The following is a 22,272-nucleotide window of genomic DNA, read 5'->3' on the forward strand; positions in this document are numbered from 1 at the left end:
GCCATCCAAAAACTGCCTTCTTCAGAGATATCTGTATCACAAGATTTTTTTCCATCCTGAACTGAGTAGCACTGTTCCCCTACTTCTCCTGACAGAGCAGATATTGCAAGTGCTTTCAAATCAAACAGGTTAGAGCAAGAGAAGGTGTCTTTATTATCATTTAGTGGCAGAAGAGAACCCAGTGGGTTTTACCCTCCCTATTGCATTCCCTAAAGCTAGTTAATCAATAACATTTTCAGAGCAAGTTTTAAATGCAGCACCTTCCTGTTAGGAGGGATGCCAGCAGCAAGGCAGCCGCACTTTCCAACAGAGAGTAATGATAAATGGCAGCTGTTTAATTCTGGGAGCATCTCTGTCTCTGCAGTAACTATTCATTAAATGTCCCAGATCCTGATAAAAAGTCTGCAAAGCCATGCTATTTTTCCTGAGCACCTTTCAAATTTGCTGAGAAGAAGTCTCAGAATTATTTCTCTTAGGAAAAAAAAAATCTGTTTCATATCATTAGGGTGCAAGGACTTGGAACAAGCAAGAATCTCTGTGATAATCCACACATTTGTGTGGTTCACAGCTCTTAGGGAGATCTTCATTTCAGCTCCTCTGTGGCCATGATAAGTGGGCCAAATTATACATAATTTTCTTTAATGGAAGGTAGTTTTATCAAAAAAAGCAAAATTCTATTCAAAAGGGAAATTCTGTCACTGGAGAATTAAATGGAAATCCCTGCTGAAGTTAACATGGGTTTGGTTTTCATCCTTTATCTGAACTAAAATCTACAATGACAGCAGAAACAATTTCAGGCTAAGGTAACAGTCTCAGTTTTCATGCTCAACACTATAGCAGTGGGGGTCACAGCCTCCTAGGAAGTAAGAGAGGGATGCTTGTACTGTTGAATTCCACTGCATATGGAAATAATTTATGCTGTAATCAAAAGTGTAGCCCCTTCCAGTGGATGATTCTCAAGCAATTATCACAGACTAAACCAGTCCTTAGCTCTACTAGCCATTAGTTTAATGACACCTTTTTTTAATAACCACTCTCTCCACAACTGATAGATGCTCAATCTGACCAAGCACCTGCTCTCTCATCACCTGGAAATAAATGGGATTCAGCTTTTCAGATCAGAATGCAAAACACAACAGTATTCTCAAGTATATGGTAACAAACTTTCCCTGCTTCAAAACAAAAAAATAATCCACAAGTTCATGTCTAGATTTCAGCTTTTGGGTCACAGGATGTTAGGGCTGGGAAGGGACCTCTGGAGATCTTCGAGTCCAACCCCTCTGACAGAGCAGGACCATAGAATCTAGCATAGGTCACAGGAACACTTCCAGATGGATCTCGAAAGCCTCCAGAGAAGGAAACTCCACAACCTCTCTATGGAGCCTGTTCCAGTGCTCTGTGACCCTTACAGTAAAGAAGTTCCTCCTCATGTTGAGGTGGAATTTTCTGTGCTGTTGTTTACATCCATTGCCCCTTGACCTATCACAGGGCACAAGTGAGAAGAGGCTGTCCCTTCCTTCCTGACACCCAGCCCTCATATATTTATATACATTTATTAGATCCCCTCTCATCTCCTCCTCTCCAGATGAAACAGCCCCAGGCCTCTCAGCCTTTCCTCACAAGGCAGTGCTCCAGTCCCTTAATCATCCTTATAGCCCTCTGTTGGGACTCTCTCAAGTAGAACCTTGCCCCTCTTGAACTGGGGAGCCCAGAACTGGATGCAATACTCCAGGTGGGGCCTCACCAGGGCAGAGTAGAGGGGGAGGAGAACCTCCCTCAATCTGCTGGACACACTCTTCCTAATGCACCCCAGGATCCCATTGGCCATCTTGGCCACAAGGGCACATTGCTGTCCCATGGATAACTTCCTGTCCACCAGGACTGCCAGGTCCTTCTCCACAGGGCACAGCTCTTAAAATTCTTTTAGCTGCAGAATTTTGTTGGACAGAGGCTTTAGGTGGCATCATCTCTTTCTACAGCATAGAATTGCCACCATAATGTCAAACCTTCATGAAGCTTATTTTTTAAAAGCTACAGAAAATCAAGCCTAGAACTATTAATGCATTGCTAGTAGTGGCCAGGCTGTTGAGGTGCTGAACACAACATTCCAACAACATGTAACATACTGCAAGACACAGATATGTTTTGTAAAACACAGGGTGCATCATAAAAGGGTTACACACCTCGTTTTCTGACTAGCTAAAGTGCCTTTAATGCAGCAGCTTTTTCCTTCCCACTTAGAAAACAGTTTTAGAACTCCTCTGAAGAACAGCTGGAGCTACCAGCTTCCCTTGTACACTTCAGAATCACAGAATTGTCCGGGTTGGAAGGGACCTCAAGGATCATCTAGTTCCAACCCCCCATGGTCAGAGACACCTCACATTAGATCAGGTTGCTCAGTGCCCCATCCAGCCTGGCCTTGAAAACCTCCAGGGACAGGGTTTCCACCACCTTCCTGGGCAACCTGTTCCAGGTTGTCACCACCCTCATGGTAAAGAACTTCTTCCTAACATTCAATCTGAATCTACCCACTTCTGGTTTTGCTCCATTCCCCCTGGTCCTATCACTACTCGACACCCTAAAAAGCCCCTCACCAGCTTTCTTGTAGGCTCCCTTATGATACTGGAAGGCCACAATAAGGTCTTCTTGGAGCCTTCCCCTTTCCAGACTGAACAGCCTCAACTCTCTCAGTCTGTCTCCATAGGAGAGGTGCTCCAGCCCATTTTACAAAAATCCTATTGGTAAGAAATCTAATCCAATTTTTTGGGTCTGTTTATGCATTTATGAATTTAATAATGCTGCTGCTGTGTTAGCTCTCCTGCCCTGTGGAATCCTCCAACGGAGTTACAGAACTTAGCCAAGCATGGAGCAATTACATGGCACTCTGTTGGAAGAGGTTGAGCCAGTGTCTTATTAACATTGTCTCCATGCGCCACAGCATGCATCTATACATTGCTGATTTTGTCTTGCCAAATTATTGTCTCTGCATTGTGTAGAAAGTTAGACAATTACCCCCTTTCCCTACAGTAGAAGCTGTTTTGAGCATTGATCACACTTAAAACACAACTAGAAAGACACTCCCTCAAACTGAGTGTCAGTGAAGCATCTGCATTTGGGTTTCTTTCTCTTCTGTGTATGAAATCCTGACCTCTTTTCATTATGTTTTTCTTCCCAATTCTATAGAGGTAATTGATGAGCTCACCTAATACTTAAGCTACTGACTTATTTTGTTATGGACTGCAGTGACTCTATTCAATCCTGCTGGATGCTGTTTACTCCCTTACTCCCTTTCTGCTCTTGCCATCACAAACATGTCATATGGATGAAATGTTTAAGACAAACATAGAATCATAGAATGGTCTGGGTCCAAAGGGACCTCCAAAGGTCATCTACTCCAACCCCCTCTGCAGTAAGCAGGGACATCCTCAACTAGATCAGGTTGCCTAGAGCCCTGTTGAGCCTCACCTTAAATATCTCCATAGTTTACCTAAGACAGGAATATGCCTCATAGTGGGACTATTTCTCAAGTACTCACATATTTTTAGAACTTGATGGAAATATATGTTTAAGAAAAAGATCGTTTAGGTAGTCACATCAGTTTCATCAAAAGATTTTGGTGAAAATGATGTTTTCTTTAAAATTTTGACATTTTCTTAATCAAATAATTGGGGTTTTTTTCATTCATCACTTCAAAGAGAGTAAGAGATGTGTTTAAATAAACATTGTTTCCAAAAGGTAATTGAGAAGAATCATGTATTTACTTAACAGCCTACAAATTACAGGCTGTAACAAGGTATGGCTCCTTTTTATTTGTACATATAAATTGCATGCCTGTGAATCAATATCTAAATTAATTGTATGCAATTGGGATTTCACATGAACTGCATACCTCTGTGCCTGTACTCTGAGCATACTAAATAATAAGGTATATAGTTCAAACTAATTTTCTGTCACAGACTTCATATTAGCATATCCTTTCTGCATTTCACACTTTTAGCCTTCCTGCAAGGTCAAGAGCACCTTGTTTTTATCACACTGCGTCTAGCCATATCTCTGTGTTTTAAATACACCCAGAAAGCACTGGATTTCAGATGCAAAGTGATGCTTTGATTTACTGCTCCCCCATAATGAAGGGCAGCAGATAATAATCTTTAAAATACAAATGCTCTGTAATGCTGAAACCTCAATATGGGAGTTGAGAAACGGAAGGGAAGAGTCAAGAGGCTGCATGGTAGCAACAAATGACAAGAGCTTCAGTAAAGCACACAGAAGGGTTCCCTGGATGTCAGTAAAGAATTGGAATTTTTATGGTTAAGACTTAAAAACTGTACTTAAAAAACCCAGCCAAAGAACAAAACAAACCCACCAAACCCGGACGGGAGCCTCCCAGGAGTTAAAAGAGAAGGCCATCTCTGCCTTCTCTGATGTGAGAAGCTGAAATAAGGTTGAATTTCTGATAGAACAAGTCTGCAAAGTTTGTGGAATTAGGTGGTTTTTTTTTTTTTTTGGTCGTTGTTCCCAAAATCAACATTGTAATTGCAAGTACACTTTGCAAATAAAAATTATTACTCCTACCTGCATGCCTCCTTTTACTGCCTTGCATAATTGTATCTGCTTGCTTGGAAGGCTCAGAGCAGGATCTGCAATCCATAAGGAGAAGCAATCTGGGGAGAAAAGCATACATAGATTCTAATAAAGTCTGCCAGGTTTTGAGTAATACTTTCCTGATGTGGACTCACCAGACCATCTGCAGATAAGTTTTAAACTGTTATTTACTACCTGCCTTCTCATATACATCATTAATAGATTTCTCTTCATTTCCCATGCCTTCTGTAGTTCTCAGTCTACTTTTTCACTCCACAGTGAATGACTTCCACAAAAAAGCTTTTAAAAGAAACGGTCACAATTAAACTTTGCTCTGCAGTAGCAGGGTAGAAAGCAGGAAGGTGCCTGAGCAGCCAGAGGACCACTGCCTTCCTTGTCTTAAGGGCAAGGACTCCAGCCCAGAGATGATACAGGGCTTTTCAAAAGTATTTGTGTGGTGTGGAAGGTTACAGGGCTGCACAGGGGTCACTTTGCTGCTGGTTTTGCATACTGCACACAGTGTCCTGTTTCCCAGTGCAGAGGTTTTCACTTTAAAGCCTAGTGCAGGAAGGCAGAGGAGGGCCTGCTCCTCTCCAGTCACAACTATTTTTTGGCTACTGTGCCAGCTGCAAACATCCTGATCTCTCACTCACTGCTTTGCAGGGGCATGGATCAGGAAGTGAAGGAAGAAGTTTATCAATTTTCTAATGACCTTTAGCACACTTACCAGTATTTTTAAGAAACTCAGGCAATGCTTTTATTCTTATGTTGGTCTTGAGAGATGAGGCACAACTGTTTATTCGTATTTTATGGACAAGCAACAAGGCAAAAAGAGGAGAATCAACTTGTCCAGAATAGAAGCAACAAACTCATCTAAACTAAGCCTTTGTGCTCAATCTTGTATTCTGGAAACAATCAACATCCATTGGCCTGGTGGAGGGAAACTGGGGAACAACAAATGCTGCAGTGCCTAGAACCCATTTTCCCAGAAGGAATAATTAAAGCAACACACAAAAGGCAGTGTTGGTAATGCTGGGTTTAAAAATGCTACAAAGAAATATTTGGGTTTTTCTTCATATTATTACCTAAACATCCTTCCATTAGATTAGCAATACCATTAGAAAAGCATTTTGGAGCTTCCGACAGTTTTTCAGAGCAGAGGACCTCCAGTTGATCTTTTCTTGGAGCTTGCAATTTAGAGACAAATATTGGTGTGGCATTACAAAACCTGGACCATCTGCATGCTCATCGCTGCACTTGCTGCAAAACAGATAAGAGACACATACTTGGCTCCTTATGTCATTGTAAACGTGCTGCGTGAGCTCAGGCAAGCCCCTTTCTCCAAATTCCCAAGTGGAACATAACAGCACTTTTCTAAAGCCCCTCCCCTCCAAAGTAATGCAAAAAGAAGGGTCATGGTGTGTTTAACCAACTGTGCTGATGTGAGGCAAGTATTCCTCCCTTGTGGAGAGGGTGAAGAATGACACACTGGTGGATGCTGTGTGTAGCCCCCCAGATGACCTGAAAATTATGTCATTGTTGAACCAGTGACACTAGTACAACTACTGCAGGAAACAAGCAATGATTCCAACTGGAAACAAACATATGCACACCGGAGGCTTGGATCCAAACATTCCAGATGCTCCATGAAGGAAGCTCAGATCAAAACCAGCCAACATTGTAACATCTCCACATCTCTGAACACTTCCAGACTGCTGCAATGACAGAGCATCACCTCCTTGTTTTTAATTGCCCCCCCTGGTCTCATCAGAGGAGTGCAAAACACCAGTCCTGCACAGACCACGTGCTAGAAGGACACAGGGAAGGCACCAGCCACAGTGTTGTCTGGCCAAGAGCAGGGTTCCACATAGCCACAGAGTCAAAGATGGGAGATGAACAAAGCAGCTATGCTCTAGTTGAGTTTTGTCATTTACTTTCGGGTGTCTGTCCCTCCAAACACCCACTAAAGAAACTTAGAAGCATTCGTGGGCCCCGACAAGTGCACTGCAAGGTCACAGTCTGCAGCAGATGCCACCTGGAGAGAGCAAGTCACCAGGGACGGCAGGGAGCACAGGGGGGCTTCTGTACCCTCAGCTTGCCCTTCCCATAACTTGAAGCAGAAGGAGCAATGCTAATAGAAACGTGAAGACACTGCTTTGTAGCACAAGAAAACCCCACTTCCATTTTGTTTCTAGTTCTCATCTACTGATTTTCTCAGAAAACATTTGAAAAGCAGGAGAAACAGTCTCTCCCCTGTCAGAACCTGCTAACATGTTTTATAAATTTGTGAAATGGGCCTGAAAAGACCTAGCAGGAAGAAAGAATAAAGGCTCTTACCTGTGCTAGACCTGCACAGTCAACACCTGCTTCCAACTACATCTTCTAGCAACTATTAGCATACCCTAGCATGTAGCAGGGAGTAGAGCAGAGATGCACATCTGCACAAGTCAAATACTAACCACAGAAACCAGTTATCTCCCTGACTTATCTTACAGGCAGCACACAGCTGTCAGATCTGCCTGTGAATGCCACAGGCTCCCAGGCTGGTTTCTGTAAATCTTACACTTGAGTATTCCCTTTGCTACCCACTTACTTCTCCTCTGCACTGGATTTTCTAACATTGAAAAATCCTTTTCACAAAGCCTCTTTGCAAGGAGTCCTATTAAAGACACATTCATCAAGCTATGAGACTTTGCTGTGTCAATGGTACGTCCAAAGTAGCCACAGAGGAACAGCTGCAGTGGAATCGGAGCCATGCTGTGAAAAGCAATCCTGAGTGGTGCCTATTAGCAAGAGCTGGCACACCTGAGGGAAAAGAAAACATTACCACAGGTTCAGACCCAATGTTCCTCTCGAGTTCAATCACACTGAGTTTTCTCCATGGGCAATAAAAACCACCCCAAATAAGCAGCCATAATGAGCAAGCAGTTTTAAATGCAAAACCCTCAAGCTCCATGGAAGCAAACACAGTTGACTGGGATAAGAAACAGTTCCCCTCATTTGTCAGATGAAGCTCTCTCCCCTAGTTTGTTGTCGCTGCCAAGAGTTCTGACTTGTGTTTTCTGCCACGTGATGGGGGAGTTTGGTAGCTGTAATCCCCTTCATCCAGATGGCCTCTCAGGGCTAACAGGCATTCCTTAAAAATAGAAGCGAGTTAATCCCAGTTCAGCCAATTTAACAGAACTTCCTGCAAAACTGCATGGCTCCCTCAAAGCTAACAGGCAGTTAGCTGTGTGTTAGCACGGCTGTGACATGAGATGCTTTGTTTCCCCTCTTGCCAACAATTTTATGGACATATTCATTGCCCTGTGTTGGTACAGGCTATTGTCCTGCAGTTATATGCATCTCTCCTCTTTCATTTGATGCGATTTTATCTGCAGCTGAGGACAGTGATTCACATACAGCTCCCACCAGAATTATTGCTGGCACCTTTCTGCACAGCTTGGTGACCTCACAGCACCAACAGCTGAACAAATGGGACACAGCACCTTTCTCAAACCGTTACAGGTTTATAGTCCCACATAAACCAGAACCAACTTTGTCATGTTAACTAGCTGCAGCAGATTCCATGAGAAAAACGGAGCAGACAACTAGAAACTGTTTCAACCAACTGCCTGCTATGTTTAAGTCAACACCCTGTATTAGAGGAAACTTCTTCACTAGAAGGTTTCTCAAAGACTGGAACAGGCTCTCCCGGAACATATTTGAATCCCCATCCCTGGAGGTGTTTAAAAGATGCAGAGATGTGGTGCTGAGGGACATTGTTTAGCACCAGACTTGGCAGAGTTAGAAAATGATTGAACTCAATAATCTTATAAGTCTTTTCCAACCGAAGTTATTCTATGATTCTATGCACTACAGCCTGAACTGGTCATGAGAAGTAAAATCCAGGCTCTAATTGTAGCTGCTGCCACAGCATTGTCTCCAAAATGAGAAGACACTTTGGGCTATAGCTGTGCTTTTTGCCAGCCTAATGCTGAATGACAGCTACGTAAGTGCTACTAGCCCTCCTAACTTCCTATTGCACCTTCACTGCCCATCTTCTAACTTTATCAATGGCAAATAATTTCAGTGGTTACAGCACCAGTCTGTCTGACCTGGAGTTTAGGAGTACCAAAGATGTGGCAAGTGCCTTATTTTTGAATGGAAGTACAGCATTTATTGAAAAATACAAACATTCCCATTAGATCAGCTGATACAGCAGGACACAAGCAGAGAAGCCTCAGGCATCCAAAGGCCAGTCGCTGAAGCCACACTCAATTGGCAGTGTTTCAGCAGCAGCGTGCACACAGACAGATACAGAGCTCCTGGCTCTTAGAGTCTGGCTTCCTCTTAGTTCTAATGCACGCACCATCCCCTTTGAAAGAGCTAGTGGTGGGTAATGCCAACTGCACCTCTGCATGGACAGAGCCATGAGAATCATGGACAGAGCCATGAGAATCATCACATGCTGTGCAACAGGTGCTGGAACCAACAGTTTCTCCCCACTGGAGAGGCCTGTATCCCCTAACCTGCTTCTCCTGTTCTACCAGTGCTCAACAACACACTGCACTGCGCTTGGGCTCCTGCCTTAACCAGGAGCCCTGCTCCAGCAACAAACACTCAGACTGCCAGTCGCTGCAGTTTTCCTTTCAAAAAGTAGTGCAGCAGTAAATATTTTTAAAGTAACTTGCAGAATTTTAACACACTGAATATTATATTCATTTGGACCCAAAAAACCAAACAAACAAAAAGAAAAAAAAAACCACCACACAACAACCATCAGTTTAACTCAGAGCTCTTTTGAAGTGCTGTTTGACAACCAGAGAGGGAAAACAATGAAAGACTTCAGGTTTTCATGTATTTTATTTACAGGCTGCACAATACATTTTATATACAAATGGCTTAAAATAACAAAGAGTAAGCAAGCTGAAGTGTAACAGTTTGATTATTTTAAATTAGGCTGTCTTGAAATAAGTCCTGCAATAAAGTATTCTTCACCCTGATAAGCAAAAGTTAGTTTGATTTTTAAAGTCAACCCAAGGTCGTTTTAAATACAGAATTCAAATAGTTTTTTTTCAGGTGACTCCTTGATTTCAGGGCATGCTTCCTCATACACAGAGCATCCCAAAAATATCAAGAAGGGAAATAGCCAAAATTTCCCCATGTTGAAAACAGTGTAACAGAACAGACTGGAGAAATGTTGTATGTCAAACACTTGTGTGTTTTATTAACGAAAAGAAGAATGCAAGACATCTGAGATTTTTTCCTCTTGGAAACAGAATTCATGGTCTGAGATCTAGTTTGCCCGCAGACAAGAGGTATCCTATGTGGTATCCTATGTTACTTCAGTACTTCAGTTTTTACTGCACAATAATCTATTAAACTCACCCAACTGTAAACTTCACCAAAACTAAAACCGCCTCCTGCACCAACAAAAGAAGAGCACCCAAGCCTGCAGAACTTACAGTACAACACCTGGTGCCTCTGCTCCCAGAACGCGCTTTACACTACTGTGGTATGGAGAAAATCTAACATAGAGCATGTTTTATGGAGACATAAGAAAATAGAGAAGTTTGGCATTTAAAAATTACTTTTCCAAGAACTTAAATTAGCATTTAAGGAAATGTATTTTTTACACCCTCTTCCCTAACACTGCTCCTTCTGTTCTAGGTAACACCTAGGGATCCGCCAGAAAAGCTGTTTCCTTTTCCTTTGGCTGATTTTAAGTATTATAATAGACTAAGCATTTTGAGTCATGGCCATAGCAGTCTACTCATGGTCAGTTTCTTCCTCTGGCTAAAGAGGCTATGGTATGGCTAAAGACCACTGAATATAAATAATGAAGTACTTGCTACTTGACAGTTCATGATTACAGTATTTTGCTATATTTAGAAATACAAACACACAACACTTACTTTTTGATGTAGTGTCCAGGTCTCTGTAGCACACTTTGGAATTGCAGCACAGAAAACGTAAACCCAAAGGAATGAGGGGGAGAAGTAATGAAAGCCACAGCTCCACAGAAAAACCACATGGTTGTCAGAACACCTACTACTGCATCAAAAATGCAAGAGCCATGTGACGCAAAATGCCAAACTCGTACAGCTCGCTCTGCCCAGTGTAATTTGTTCAAAAGGGTAATGTTCTGAACTGACATAAGCACCTCAGCATGGGATTTAATTCTCAAGAAATTTTGAAAGATAACACACAGGTTCAGTACAAATGAATGTAGATAAGACCTACAGTCCTTAGATACTGCCCAGACACAACTCTAGGGCCAGGGGAGCATGGAAATCTTCCTGCCACACACCCCAAATGCTGCCTTGGAGAGGGAGAAGCTTCATACCCTCGTGGCCCATGCACAGCCTCTACCTGCCCAGGAGGAAAGGCTGTCAACAAAAGAGCCAAGATCTTTGGGTTGCAGAGAAGGTACGTTCTCTCTCCCTCCAAATTACCCCAGCACTGTTGTCCTAGGCAAATAATAGTCACAGGCTAGTAATCTTTAAATTGAATTTGGGGAAAAGTCATTGTGCAGTTCGCATCTGCCACAGCGTGCTAGAGCTTTGTTTCTGATTGACCTGGAAGTCACTGTCTATTGCATCTCCTCCTCTCTCCTCACAGTCAGGATTACTTGTGCTGTTTTGTGTTTTTGTGGTTTTTAATTCGTGATTGAAGACTGAAATTCATTTTGGAATGATGCAACATGAGGGTATTGTCAGTCCATAATGAGGCTACGTTGCCATTTACACCTGCTGAGGGGACTGGCTTCTCTGCATTAAATGAGATGAACTAAATGACTTGAAAATATACCTCCAAAAAGGGAAGAAGCAGGAGACACACCACCTTCCCTGCATTTTTGTATTGGAAATCAAATCCTTTAGTCCTCTGATCTACCTTCCACTTGCTCTTACCTGTTTTTTGGTGTTTGTTTTTTTTAAGACAACTATCATCTGCAGATACATTTTGAAGTGCAGTGGAGTAACATCAGACTGCAGATTTTTACTGAGAACAACTGCCTCAAAGCTTTAAGTCTTTAGCTTGATTCTGAAAAGTAGCAATCTGTGTGTATCACTGTGGGATTGCTCTTTTGAGATCGGTAAACAAAAATCCTTAGCTGACACTGCCCATACCTAAATGACACTAATTATTTCTGCCTTTCAGATTTTACTAGCAGAAAAATGATAGGGGGAGTGTGTCCTTACTTAAGGGGAAGGTGCCCAATGCACTGTCAACCACACATGAAGCTTTTGTTTTCCAGGCTAATTCAGGTCCTAAGTGCTTCTGACCAGGCCACTTTTATTTCCAGATTGCAGCATATTCTGCTGTATCTAGGGAAGGCAACTGCCAGACTTACAGTGACATCATAAGCAGCATGACTCTCTCTCTCCATTTCTCATCTGCCAGATCCTCAAATGCTATGTAGTTAGCCAAGTGAGTTTCTCCATGCTCTACATGGTGGTAGTTAGCCACGTATAAACCAGGATTTTCAACTAAAACAAAACAAAACACCGACAAGTTTGGCTTCTATTCTGAAAAATCCAGAAAGTCACTGACAAGACTACATTTGTAATAGTGTAAGTAGAAATTTTACTTTTTAAAAAGTAATAATTAAACACTCAGTTACATAAGGTACCGATCTGTCAACTGGATAATCAGTTGGAAAATTGTTTCCAATATGGGGTTTAAAACATTCTTTTATGTACATGCAAAATATAACCATACCTCCTCTCTGCAGGAGAGAGACCACTTGTTGTCAAAGGGAAAAAAAAAAAAGACATGCTGGAAGTTGTACTTAAAACAAGGAGTGATTCTTGGTAAGAGTTTTAACTCAGTTGTTCAGAGAGACTCAATTCCACTATTAAAATGTTCTGTTGAATTGCAGATATAAAATCAATTAATTGGCACAATCACAAATTTACAAAGAATTAGAACTAGTGGAAAATGTTTTGCTGCTGGTTTAAATACTGCTTATTTTTGCTTTGGTTACTTCTTGTAATGCAGGATTTGTTGTAAAAACGACAGTGCCAGCATTTCACACAAAGCAAAGTAATGACTTCTGTTGACGTTTAAGAGAAAAAAAAAAAAAACAAAATCAAAAATTATTTCATCACTTGGTAAGGACATATAAAGTACAGTTTATTTGGCAGAGGAACTAAAACACTTACTACAACCTCCAAAAGGGAGCTGAGGAAAAACTACACTCTTCATTCTTCTCACTTTCAATGTTTCTCATGAAGTTCAATTTGGAAATTCTGATTTCACTGAGATAGGATTAGGTTTCTAAATAACTGCCCCACCTGAAGTAAAGAGCACAAGGTTATGACCTATCTGAGTTGCCTATTATTAGCTGAATTTTCACATTAACTACCTAGGTTTAGGTATTACTGTCATATCAATCTATGAAGTACTTCCAATTTTTTGCAGACCTTAAGCTTACATGTTAAGGCACTTACCATTCAAGTACAACAGATTTTATATAAACAAGCCTGGCAGATGGAGAGAACATTTTATCAGAATATCCTTTCTTTTTTTTCCTTGAAAGAAAAAAAAAATAACATTGACCAAATATTTATAAAATTTCACATCAAGAGAAAGGTTGTGTTTTATTATCTGAAATGAGCACAAAGTACACCTTCCACAATAACACTGAAAGCAGTGCAAAGACTGACAGTGACCTTTGACTAAAGGTAATTCAGTAAAAAGAAAAATACCAAATAAATCAGTGCCCTGCTTTGATTGTTGTAAAATTTTTTTTCTTTTCTTTTTTTACATAAAAGTTGGTCCAAACTTACAAAAAAAGCACAAATGTGCATAGTTCAGAAGATCTGAAAGAGTGCCATAAAAAGCTGATGTCCCTAAATTTAGCATCCACTTAAAACTGCCAAAATACAAAATAAAATTCAGAACTAGAGTGTGTGAACATGTACAATCGATTCACCTAGTTTTCAGACAGCATGAGTTTTAAGCATTTTGCATTTTTCCTACTGTATGCAAGACCCTTTTCCACATAAAAATAAAGCTGTTGAATTAACATTATTCAAGTCTGTTGAATTGCTGCTTTAAACTGCAGCTAGGAAACAAAACAAAACAAACAAACAAACAAAAAAAAAAACATCAACAAAAAAGTTTCTCCAGATAAAAATGATGTGCCTGAGGAAAAACAGATACTCAATATGGTAATCCTCTGCCTCGCCCTCTCACTGTGGATGTGCTAATGTGTCCCCTGTATCCTTGGGAATAGCCAGGTCCTTGGGCAGGAGAAGTCCAAGTCTGTCCATGCATGTGGCTGATGCCACTGGGATTCTCCTGTAAGTTACTTCCGTAGCTGTAGTTGTGCATCTTTGTGGGCAAAGAGTGTGTACTCTCTGGCCCTGCAGAAGCGTCACCACCACTCCCCAGAACCGGGATTGGGCAGTGGCTGTACTCAAACCTATGGTCTTTATCTCCACTAAAGAGCATGGGGCCAGTGTTGAGGTAAATGTCTCCATAACCAGTTACCGAGCTGGGAAAGGATTCTGAAAAGGCTGACGGAGGAGGGGGAGCACCAGAGTGAGATGAAGCAGTACTGTAGTTATCCAAAGACTGAATATCTGAGTTTCCAAGGAAGCTCCTCCTTTCTAATGCTCCTGACGATCCACTTCCTATTCCATCACTACTGCCATAATGGGCAGATGAGAAGGAAGATGATCCAAAGCTATCCTTGTAGTCTGGGCCTGTTACATAGGAATCTCTAGCCTGATAATCCACACTTGTTTGTACTGGCTCCTCTGCTGTTGCCTGAGCTTGGTGCTGAGCAAGCAGCTGCAGAAGAGCTGCTTTCACTCCTGCGTGAGGATCCGCTCCTGAAGAGTTAGTTATAGGCAAATGCTGGTTCTCTGTCCGATAATCAAGGTCTTCATCAGTGAGAGGTGGAGGCTCTGGTGGCTCTGGGGGACGCTGGTCTGGAGGCAAGATCCGAGGGCGTTCTTGTTCAGGTGTTCGGTTTAGAAGCCTCATCTCAGACTGCCTAACCAAATCCTCTTGACCTAAGCAAACAAAAAAGAAAAGCTTTGGCATAAAGCAAATACAATAACAACAGACAGGAAAGTAGTCTTTCCTAGAACAATGAAGTTACTTCAATTCTCATTAACTTATTAGTTGCATTTATTGATAGTTGGACAGATTATTTTGGTGAAAGCAACAGCTCATCTGCCTCAGGAGGGTGATGCAGGTTTCTCTTCAAACTAAGATTACCAGGCAAGAAAAATAGTTTAAGTTCCTTAAGGAAAAACAAACAAACAAAAAACCCAAAGCAAACCTCAAGCAACACAAACTCTAGGATATTCAAAGAGGGATCAGCAGAGACTTGCAAAGCGGCATAAAAGTCTTGAGGGACAAATGCCACTCTATCAAGGAGCAGCAAAACTTAAGATTAAAAAAACCGCCATGAACAGAAAACACCACCACCCACAAAAACTCTAAAACCACCCCCAAATGCACTTCAGAATGTTTCTTTCAACACCTGCAAACATCATAGAACAATACAAAAACCACTGTATGAGAAAACTGAAATAGCACCCCAAAGAGATCCACAACAGAGCTGTGAACTTTGAGAAGACTGAGGAAGCTGCTGCTGCACCTCAATGGAAACCTTAAACAATGTGTGTTAGCAATTGTTATGATTAACTACTTACAGAACCTGACACTAAGAAATTACTCCAGTCAGCATTTAAAAATAAAACACTTTCTCCCCAAACCAGGTTTTACCTAACACACACAGTCAAAACTGGCAAATCCCATCTATGAATTTGTACAGAAGACTGTCTTCTCCACTACAAACACCACTGAGAAACCCTCAAGCCCCAGAGTAACTGGTGCAACTGTTTCATCATACCTCAGAGTGGGGATCACCTTTTGTACTGCCTGCATATCATCTGTGAGAAACAAATTCTGTGATCCAGACATAAAAGGCGACAATCAATTTACTCATCTCTCCCACACTCACACAGACTCATATGGCTAATACATTAACTCTATATCCCCACACTACAAGGTCTCCACTGCTGGAGGCAATAAAGCCCTTCAGTACCTGCAGGTGTATACAATGACTTGATCAGGTGTGGGTAGCTGGGTGCTGGAGATTCCACCTCGTCCCGGCTGACAGATGCAGGAGTGGTGGGCTCTGGAGGCTGCCTGAGTTGCAATGACATTTCATTTCCTGATCCATTTTCCTTCTCCTCCAACGCAAAATCTTTCTGTTTTGTTTGCTGAGCCTTTATTAACTGAGACAACAGAACAGCAAATGCACTCTGCACAGCTGCCTGGGCAGCATCAGTCTCAACCTTAGGCTGACTCAGTTGAGCAGGTGGCACAGGAGGCTGTGTGACTGATGGCTGTTTTAGAGGCGGCTCCTGTTCTGGCAGTGGTGGTGGAGGTGGTGGCGGCTGCTGCTGCTGCTGTTGTTGTTCTGACTGTTTTTCACCTGCTGACAAAATTCCAGCAGGAAGATTTATTTTATTTAGTTGCTGCTGAGTCTCTGGGTTTACCTTAATATTCAACACTTGGGCAAACTGTGCCAAACTAACACTTGTCTTAGACTGTAGCAGGTTTAGCAGGATTGCCACTTCATTCTGGTTTAACTGCTGTCCAGTGGTTGTTTTTGCTAAAGACAAAAAAGGGTTTTTTAAGTATTATTTAGAATGGCATATTTCAGAAACTCAAAATAATGACTAATCTAGCATGGCTGACACAACTGGCAAAACATGGGTTTGGACAACACAGAAATGGAATGCTTTTACAAATTAACTGCCTTTGGGGGAGCATCTATAGGAAATGGAATAGTAAGATCCAACATAAAGTGACCTCCAAGGTGACACACACTTGGACAGATGAGAAACATCAAGCTGGAGCTCAATTTTCCACAACTAAGCTAAGGCTTAAGGCCACCTGCTTTAGGCAGCTGTAAGATTTCCAATCCCCACAATATTTTGATATATCTTTGATATATCACATCCCTCTGTTAAGGAGTGGCCATCTGCAAAACACATTTCCAGACATATTCTGGTCCATTGCAATTCAACATCTAGATTCTAACACCTGCTCAAGTGACTAGGTTCTAGGTGACCCAGAAGCTAGCAGTGTAAATGCAAAAGCAAGGGCTGAGTTTGAAGGACAAGAAGTCCATTAGTGAGTAGCACGAAAATGCGGGCTTGTGACATAACTTCTTCAGTGAAATTGAGTTTGCCACAAAGAAGGGATTATGACAATGCAGGGGAATATGAAAAAGGAAGTCAGAATATCAAAGTAATTTCTTAGTGTCAAGCACCCATCATGGTAGTTTATTTCAAAAGAAGTGAAGCAGCGTGAATTTTGTCATGCCCAATGCATAGATGATTTAGAGAAGAAAGCAGTTCAAAATTTAAAAAGGGGGTGTGTGACTGCTGGCAGAACCCTGCATTTTTTAACTCTGATCAACATGAACACATTCTGTCCTCTTCCATCCCTTCCACTCTGCTAATTCAGCAACATATTAATTTCATAGCAGATTCAAAGCTATACTTTAAAAAATGGTCACAGAAAAATATAAAGTATTTGCCTTGCAAGACTAAGCAGCACAGCTGCCAAGTGTTGCAAAATCCACTGCCCTACTTCTGGATGTGCACCAGGATACAAGGTCTTGGAAGCTACTCAGGAGGGATCCAGGGACTTAAATGACTTAATATATACATATAAATACAAAAAATAAAACCACCACTTATTTGGCAATACAGGAAAAAAGCCTCCTTTCTAATGCCTTGTACTGCTGGATTCTCAGGTTTCATGCTTAACAGTTGATTTTGCATACCATCATCTGAGGATGGGACGCTCAACATTCAAACTTCCTTCTCTCAGATTCGCAATGACAATTCAGCAGGAAAATGCCATACAGGGAAATTAATGCACTTCTTCCACACTCTTTGGTTAGTTTCAAGTCCCTTCAAAGAGCAAACTGTATTCTGGGAAACCTGCCAGTTTCTACCAGAATTATTGACATCTACAAAGTTCCTGTTAATTTGCAAGATGCAATAACCAGGGGTCTCATTCAGAAATGCAAACATTAGCAATTGATCAAAGGTCCTTTTAGCCTCTTCTTTTGGGGTGCTCAGAAACAAATACAACCATTTTGTTTCAAGCATGTACTTGTATATGGGAGTTCTTTGATGATACTATTTCAAGTACACTATGGCTTCCAGAAATGTTTTAATACAGAAAACACCTCTCTACTGAAGTAAGCTCACTGAAAATTAAATTGTCTTCTACCTGGATATACTCTTCTATGTACTTATGAGCAAACAGCAATATAGGTCTGAATCATTCCTTCTCTATTGGTTTAGTTTATTTTGCATGGTTAGTATTAGTGACTAATAAATATAGTCTCTCATAAGGCTACTTGCTATGAAACCACAAAGAGTAACTACTGTCCTTTGGACTATTAACTTTCATACAGTTCTCATTTGTCATGGAAAAAAAATTTAAGGGCTACAAAAAGTCATGCTTGAAAGTGCTGCCAGAAGCTCAGCCTAAACTTACAAAGTGGCAGAGAATGAACAGGAGCAAGAGTCAATAAATTGCAATAAATTATCAAAAGAATTAGCTTCTGTATCTTTGCACACAGTATTTTGAGCTCTGTTCTTTTGATAAATAGAGTTGACTCAAGGTGGTTAGTATTAACAAATACTCAGGCCCTGTTACTGCATTTGCTGTTTATCTTCAAAGGAACTTCTGTGTAAGTGCCATAGGATTTATGGTCACCCTGCACAAAAATGGTCTAAATTACACTTCTCAGGCATCCACGTGATATTGTTACTCTGTATATTTCTACACATTATGAGGAAACTATCCCCAAACTGCTATCTTCAATGGTGTCTGCAAAGGAAATAATTTCTTTTCTCTTTATACTATATCCATTAGGTTGGCGTCCAAGCGCAATACTTTGGTTAAGTTTTAGACTTAATGGCTATGCAATCTACAGAGGTAGCTCCTTCTTGTTATATCAGATTTCAGGGTTGGTTCTTTTTCGGTGTTTATATTTTTACAACTTGGTTCAGACCCAACAACTTGAAAAGCTGAAGGCTCAGGTAACATGCAGAGGGAATCTGTCTCACTGGAAATTATGACTGTTCTAAAATCTGCCTTCTGATCAGTTTATCAATACCAATAAAGCTCTTCAAGTCTATGGATACTGTGAGGAACTTAGTGCAGCAGCTGCCTTTGGGGATTACAGAAGAATTACAGATGAGCAAGAGAGAAAATCCTCTCAAACTACAGAGCAAGGTAGCTGCTCTGACCAGACTGAAAAATTATGTAAAACTTAAAAGGAATGCAGCTTCCAAAAGCAAAGGTAAATCTTTTGTAACAAAGATTTAACTTACAATACTGTTCCTCCCTCAAGAATCCAGGAGACGTCAGTACTCTGAAAATAACATCTAAAACTTCTAGAGGTGCAATCCAAGTAGAAGGTAATTACAAGAACTGAAAAATATTACTGACCAAGTGCTACACTAGAGTTGCCCTGAGTTTTGAGTTGGGAAGAAGTTTGCATGCCTTGTGGGGTGTTGGTTCTGCTCTCATCCATGCTTAGAGAGAGATCCTTCCTAGGGACTTTAGCTGCTGTTGAGTCATCAGTCATGCCCATCTGCTTCTGTCTTCTGCGTTTCTTACTCCACAGCTCATGGCAATCCTGCCACAAAGGAAGGCTGCAAAGAATGGTTAGAGATAAATCAGTTTTATCCTAGGCTTCTTTTTTTAAATATTTTTTAAACAATGTTGGTAAAAATAAATGCTCAAATTATACATAATGTAACTTTTGAAAGGTGAAGGTACTGAACTCACAAATACACCAGAAAACACCCAAAGCCAGGTGAATCTCAGATCTGCTTTTTCCTGTCTGAAGTCTTCTTGCTAACTGCCAATTTGAGAAGCACAGGTCCCTCTGGCAGAAAAGGGGAGCGTGCATCTTAAAATGAGAATAAATTCTTACATTCATACTTTTAAAAAGCCTTATTATTTGTGTAATTCAAGACTTGAAAATCAGTGCCGCACATTTGCTGTAAAACAGAAATGGCAAAGTTAACAGGTGACAGAGTTGTCAATATGAAAGTGTTTCCTTTTTTTTTTTTTTAGGGCCCAGGCGACCAATTCCTTTCGTCCATTTGTGAACATACTACTGCTTCCCGAGTTCAAATATATCCATCCCCAGTAACAAACACGGCTATCTACTATTTGGGGAAAACAGAGCAGGGAAAAAAAAGTTGCAGGAATATATAGCACTTGACACTAGCAAAGTCAGGATACTGGGAAGAACAAGACAGACAAAAGCAGAGGCAAACGTGTCCTAATGAAGTCAGCTGCCCCTAGTGCTGTGCTTCCATTAGTGTTCCCTGCAGGCATGCCATTTCTGATTTCCTGAGGAACCTGTTGCATAGGTAATGGAAATACTGAGATAGGCAGTAAAAGTTGTGTCTTCTGTTTTCCTGTTACATATTCATAACTGAGTAGTCTCCTCACCCAGGAACATGGGAAAATTATGTGACAGATGACAAGAGCCACTGGAAAGGCAATTGTAACAACTGCTTCCTTAATTCTCTCCCTTTGTATACCGGGTCAAAGACCTGCCATGTATTTAGTCAAAACCAACTGGAAGCAAGCAAGAACTTTTTGTAAGAAATATCCTACAGTCCTTGCAGTCAGAACTGTCATTTGGTTTGACTGAACAGCTGTTTTTTCCCCAAAGCAGAAATTTATCTTCCAAGAGAACAGTCAACACTTTCCTGTCAGAAGTGAGTGTAAATCCTCCCAACTTTTAAAAAGACACCAATGACCAGCTTGTTTGGAATTTCCATAATCAATCAGCTTCTAGAATGGATGTACTACAAATCCCCTAAAAAAAACTACATCAAAACAAAACCCCAAAACAACAACAAAAGCAAACAAACAAAACCACCACCAACAAAAAAACCAAAACCAAGCAAGCAACAAAAAAAAAAACAAAGAACAAAAACCAAACAAGCACACAATCAATCACCAAACCCACCATAACAAACTTCTATCCCACTCTCTCACTTTAAAATGCATCTAAGCAAGGTGCTATACAAGTGGTTCTGAGATTTTAGTGAATAGCTTAAGACTGCTGATTCCTGATACTCAGACAGTGATACATATAGTCGTATTCAGACAATGAAACCTCTTAGCCTCAGGTATCAGGAGCATCCATGTGTATGTAACACGTAACGCCTCAAAAGACTTTCAACAAAATTCTTAGATAAATCTCACAAACATTTTTCCCAGCTGGCAGCTAAAGAGAAGTCAGCCTTCAAGGTCTAAATAACTCGAATATTAAATGTTCTATGTTCTGATAGTTATATCTTGAGGGAACAACGACACCTGTAGATTCTGTAATACTTTTTCATTGTTTTCCTCAGGGTCTGTTACAATGATTTGTACTGATTAAAACTACTATTAAGTCACTGCAAAAACCCTACTGGACATTGCAACAAATTTCCTCTCAGAAAAAAAAAAATAGGAAAAGCTGTGCACAAAGTATTTCACTTCTTCTCTCTGTAAAACCAAGAATCTCAACTGGCATGGGAAATGATTTATGGTATTTGACTTTAACTCTCAGGTACCTTTGCAGAATTCTATACCCAATGTCTTTCTACCATCCATTTGCCATTTACCAAAGGCAAATCAGATTCATGGAGGACCTCAAAACCCTTGGAAAAAGTAGACACTGATAAATAAATAAAAGGGAGATGATGTTTTTTCAGCATTAAAAACATTTAATCTGAAAATTTCTGCTTGCTTTCAAAGGTACAAAGTCAATAACAATTTCTGGGGATAATAAACAGTTTGCAGATCCTCACAAGAACTGGTATCATGGTGCCAAGTCACTCAGCTGTACAACCAGCTTAGTGCAAAATCACCACTAAACGTATCAAGATTTTTGTTCTGCCATCACCTACTTTAACTGTAACACGGTGAGCTTAATGAGACCAGTGCATGTTCACATCCTGCAGAGGTAAGGACTGTTACCAAAGGAAATCACTTACTCTGGAGGTGGCATTTTAGATGGTTCCACATCTCGCAGGAACTCGCACTGAAGTGCTTGCTCGGCTGTGCAGCGCTTGCTGGGATCCAGAGCAAGCATATAGTCGAATAAATCTAATGCAGCTGGTGGGATGCTATGAGAGAGCAAAAGGGAGGAAAGCATCACATTTTTATTTTGAAGCACACACTTCTGTGCAAAATTTTAATAAATATACCTTTCCCCAAATAACTGATCATTAAATTCTCAGGTAAGTTACATTCTAACAAAAACCACTCACAAGTGCAGCTTTGTAGAAAAGAGGCAGAGATTAACTCCACTTTTTATTGCCTGTGCAAGCACATAACCCAGGCTTGCTTTGTTTTGTGTTGCCTGATTGTTTGAAACATTGTCCTTACAAAAAAATGCAGCCCACCTCTTACGGTCAAGGCTATTTTGTTTCTTTACACTTAGCATTCTGGGAGTTACATTTTTGATTAGTCCATGGACAATAATTCTATTGCTTTCAGGATTAGTCCATGGACAGTAATTCTACTGCATTCAAGATCTAAGTCTCCTTAGTACAAACAGGATGATACATGTCTCCTCAAACCCAGAATAACTGAAGAAGGGGAACAAACCCTTTAAAACAAGCTTACAGCTGG

General features: G+C 40.8%; 1 protein-coding gene across 1 annotated transcript in view; it reads right to left on the reverse strand.

The window, feature by feature from the left end:
• Positions 1-13,701: 13,701 nt before the first annotated feature.
• Positions 13,702-22,272, reverse strand: part of CDK13 (cyclin dependent kinase 13) — a 43,515-nt gene continuing 34,944 nt past the window's right edge. The window contains exons 11-14 of the mRNA XM_054385107.1: positions 21,633-21,764; positions 19,075-19,280; positions 15,635-16,207; positions 13,702-14,591 (exon numbers count right to left, since the gene is read on the reverse strand). Coding sequence (XP_054241082.1) covers positions 13,735-14,591; positions 15,635-16,207; positions 19,075-19,280; positions 21,633-21,764 — 1,768 coding nt within the window. The 3' untranslated portion in view covers positions 13,702-13,734. The remainder of the gene's footprint in view (positions 14,592-15,634; positions 16,208-19,074; positions 19,281-21,632; positions 21,765-22,272) is intronic.

Source organism: Indicator indicator, chromosome 11 (genome assembly GCF_027791375.1).
Source record: "Indicator indicator isolate 239-I01 chromosome 11, UM_Iind_1.1, whole genome shotgun sequence".
Lineage (NCBI taxonomy): Eukaryota > Metazoa > Chordata > Aves > Piciformes > Indicatoridae > Indicator > Indicator indicator.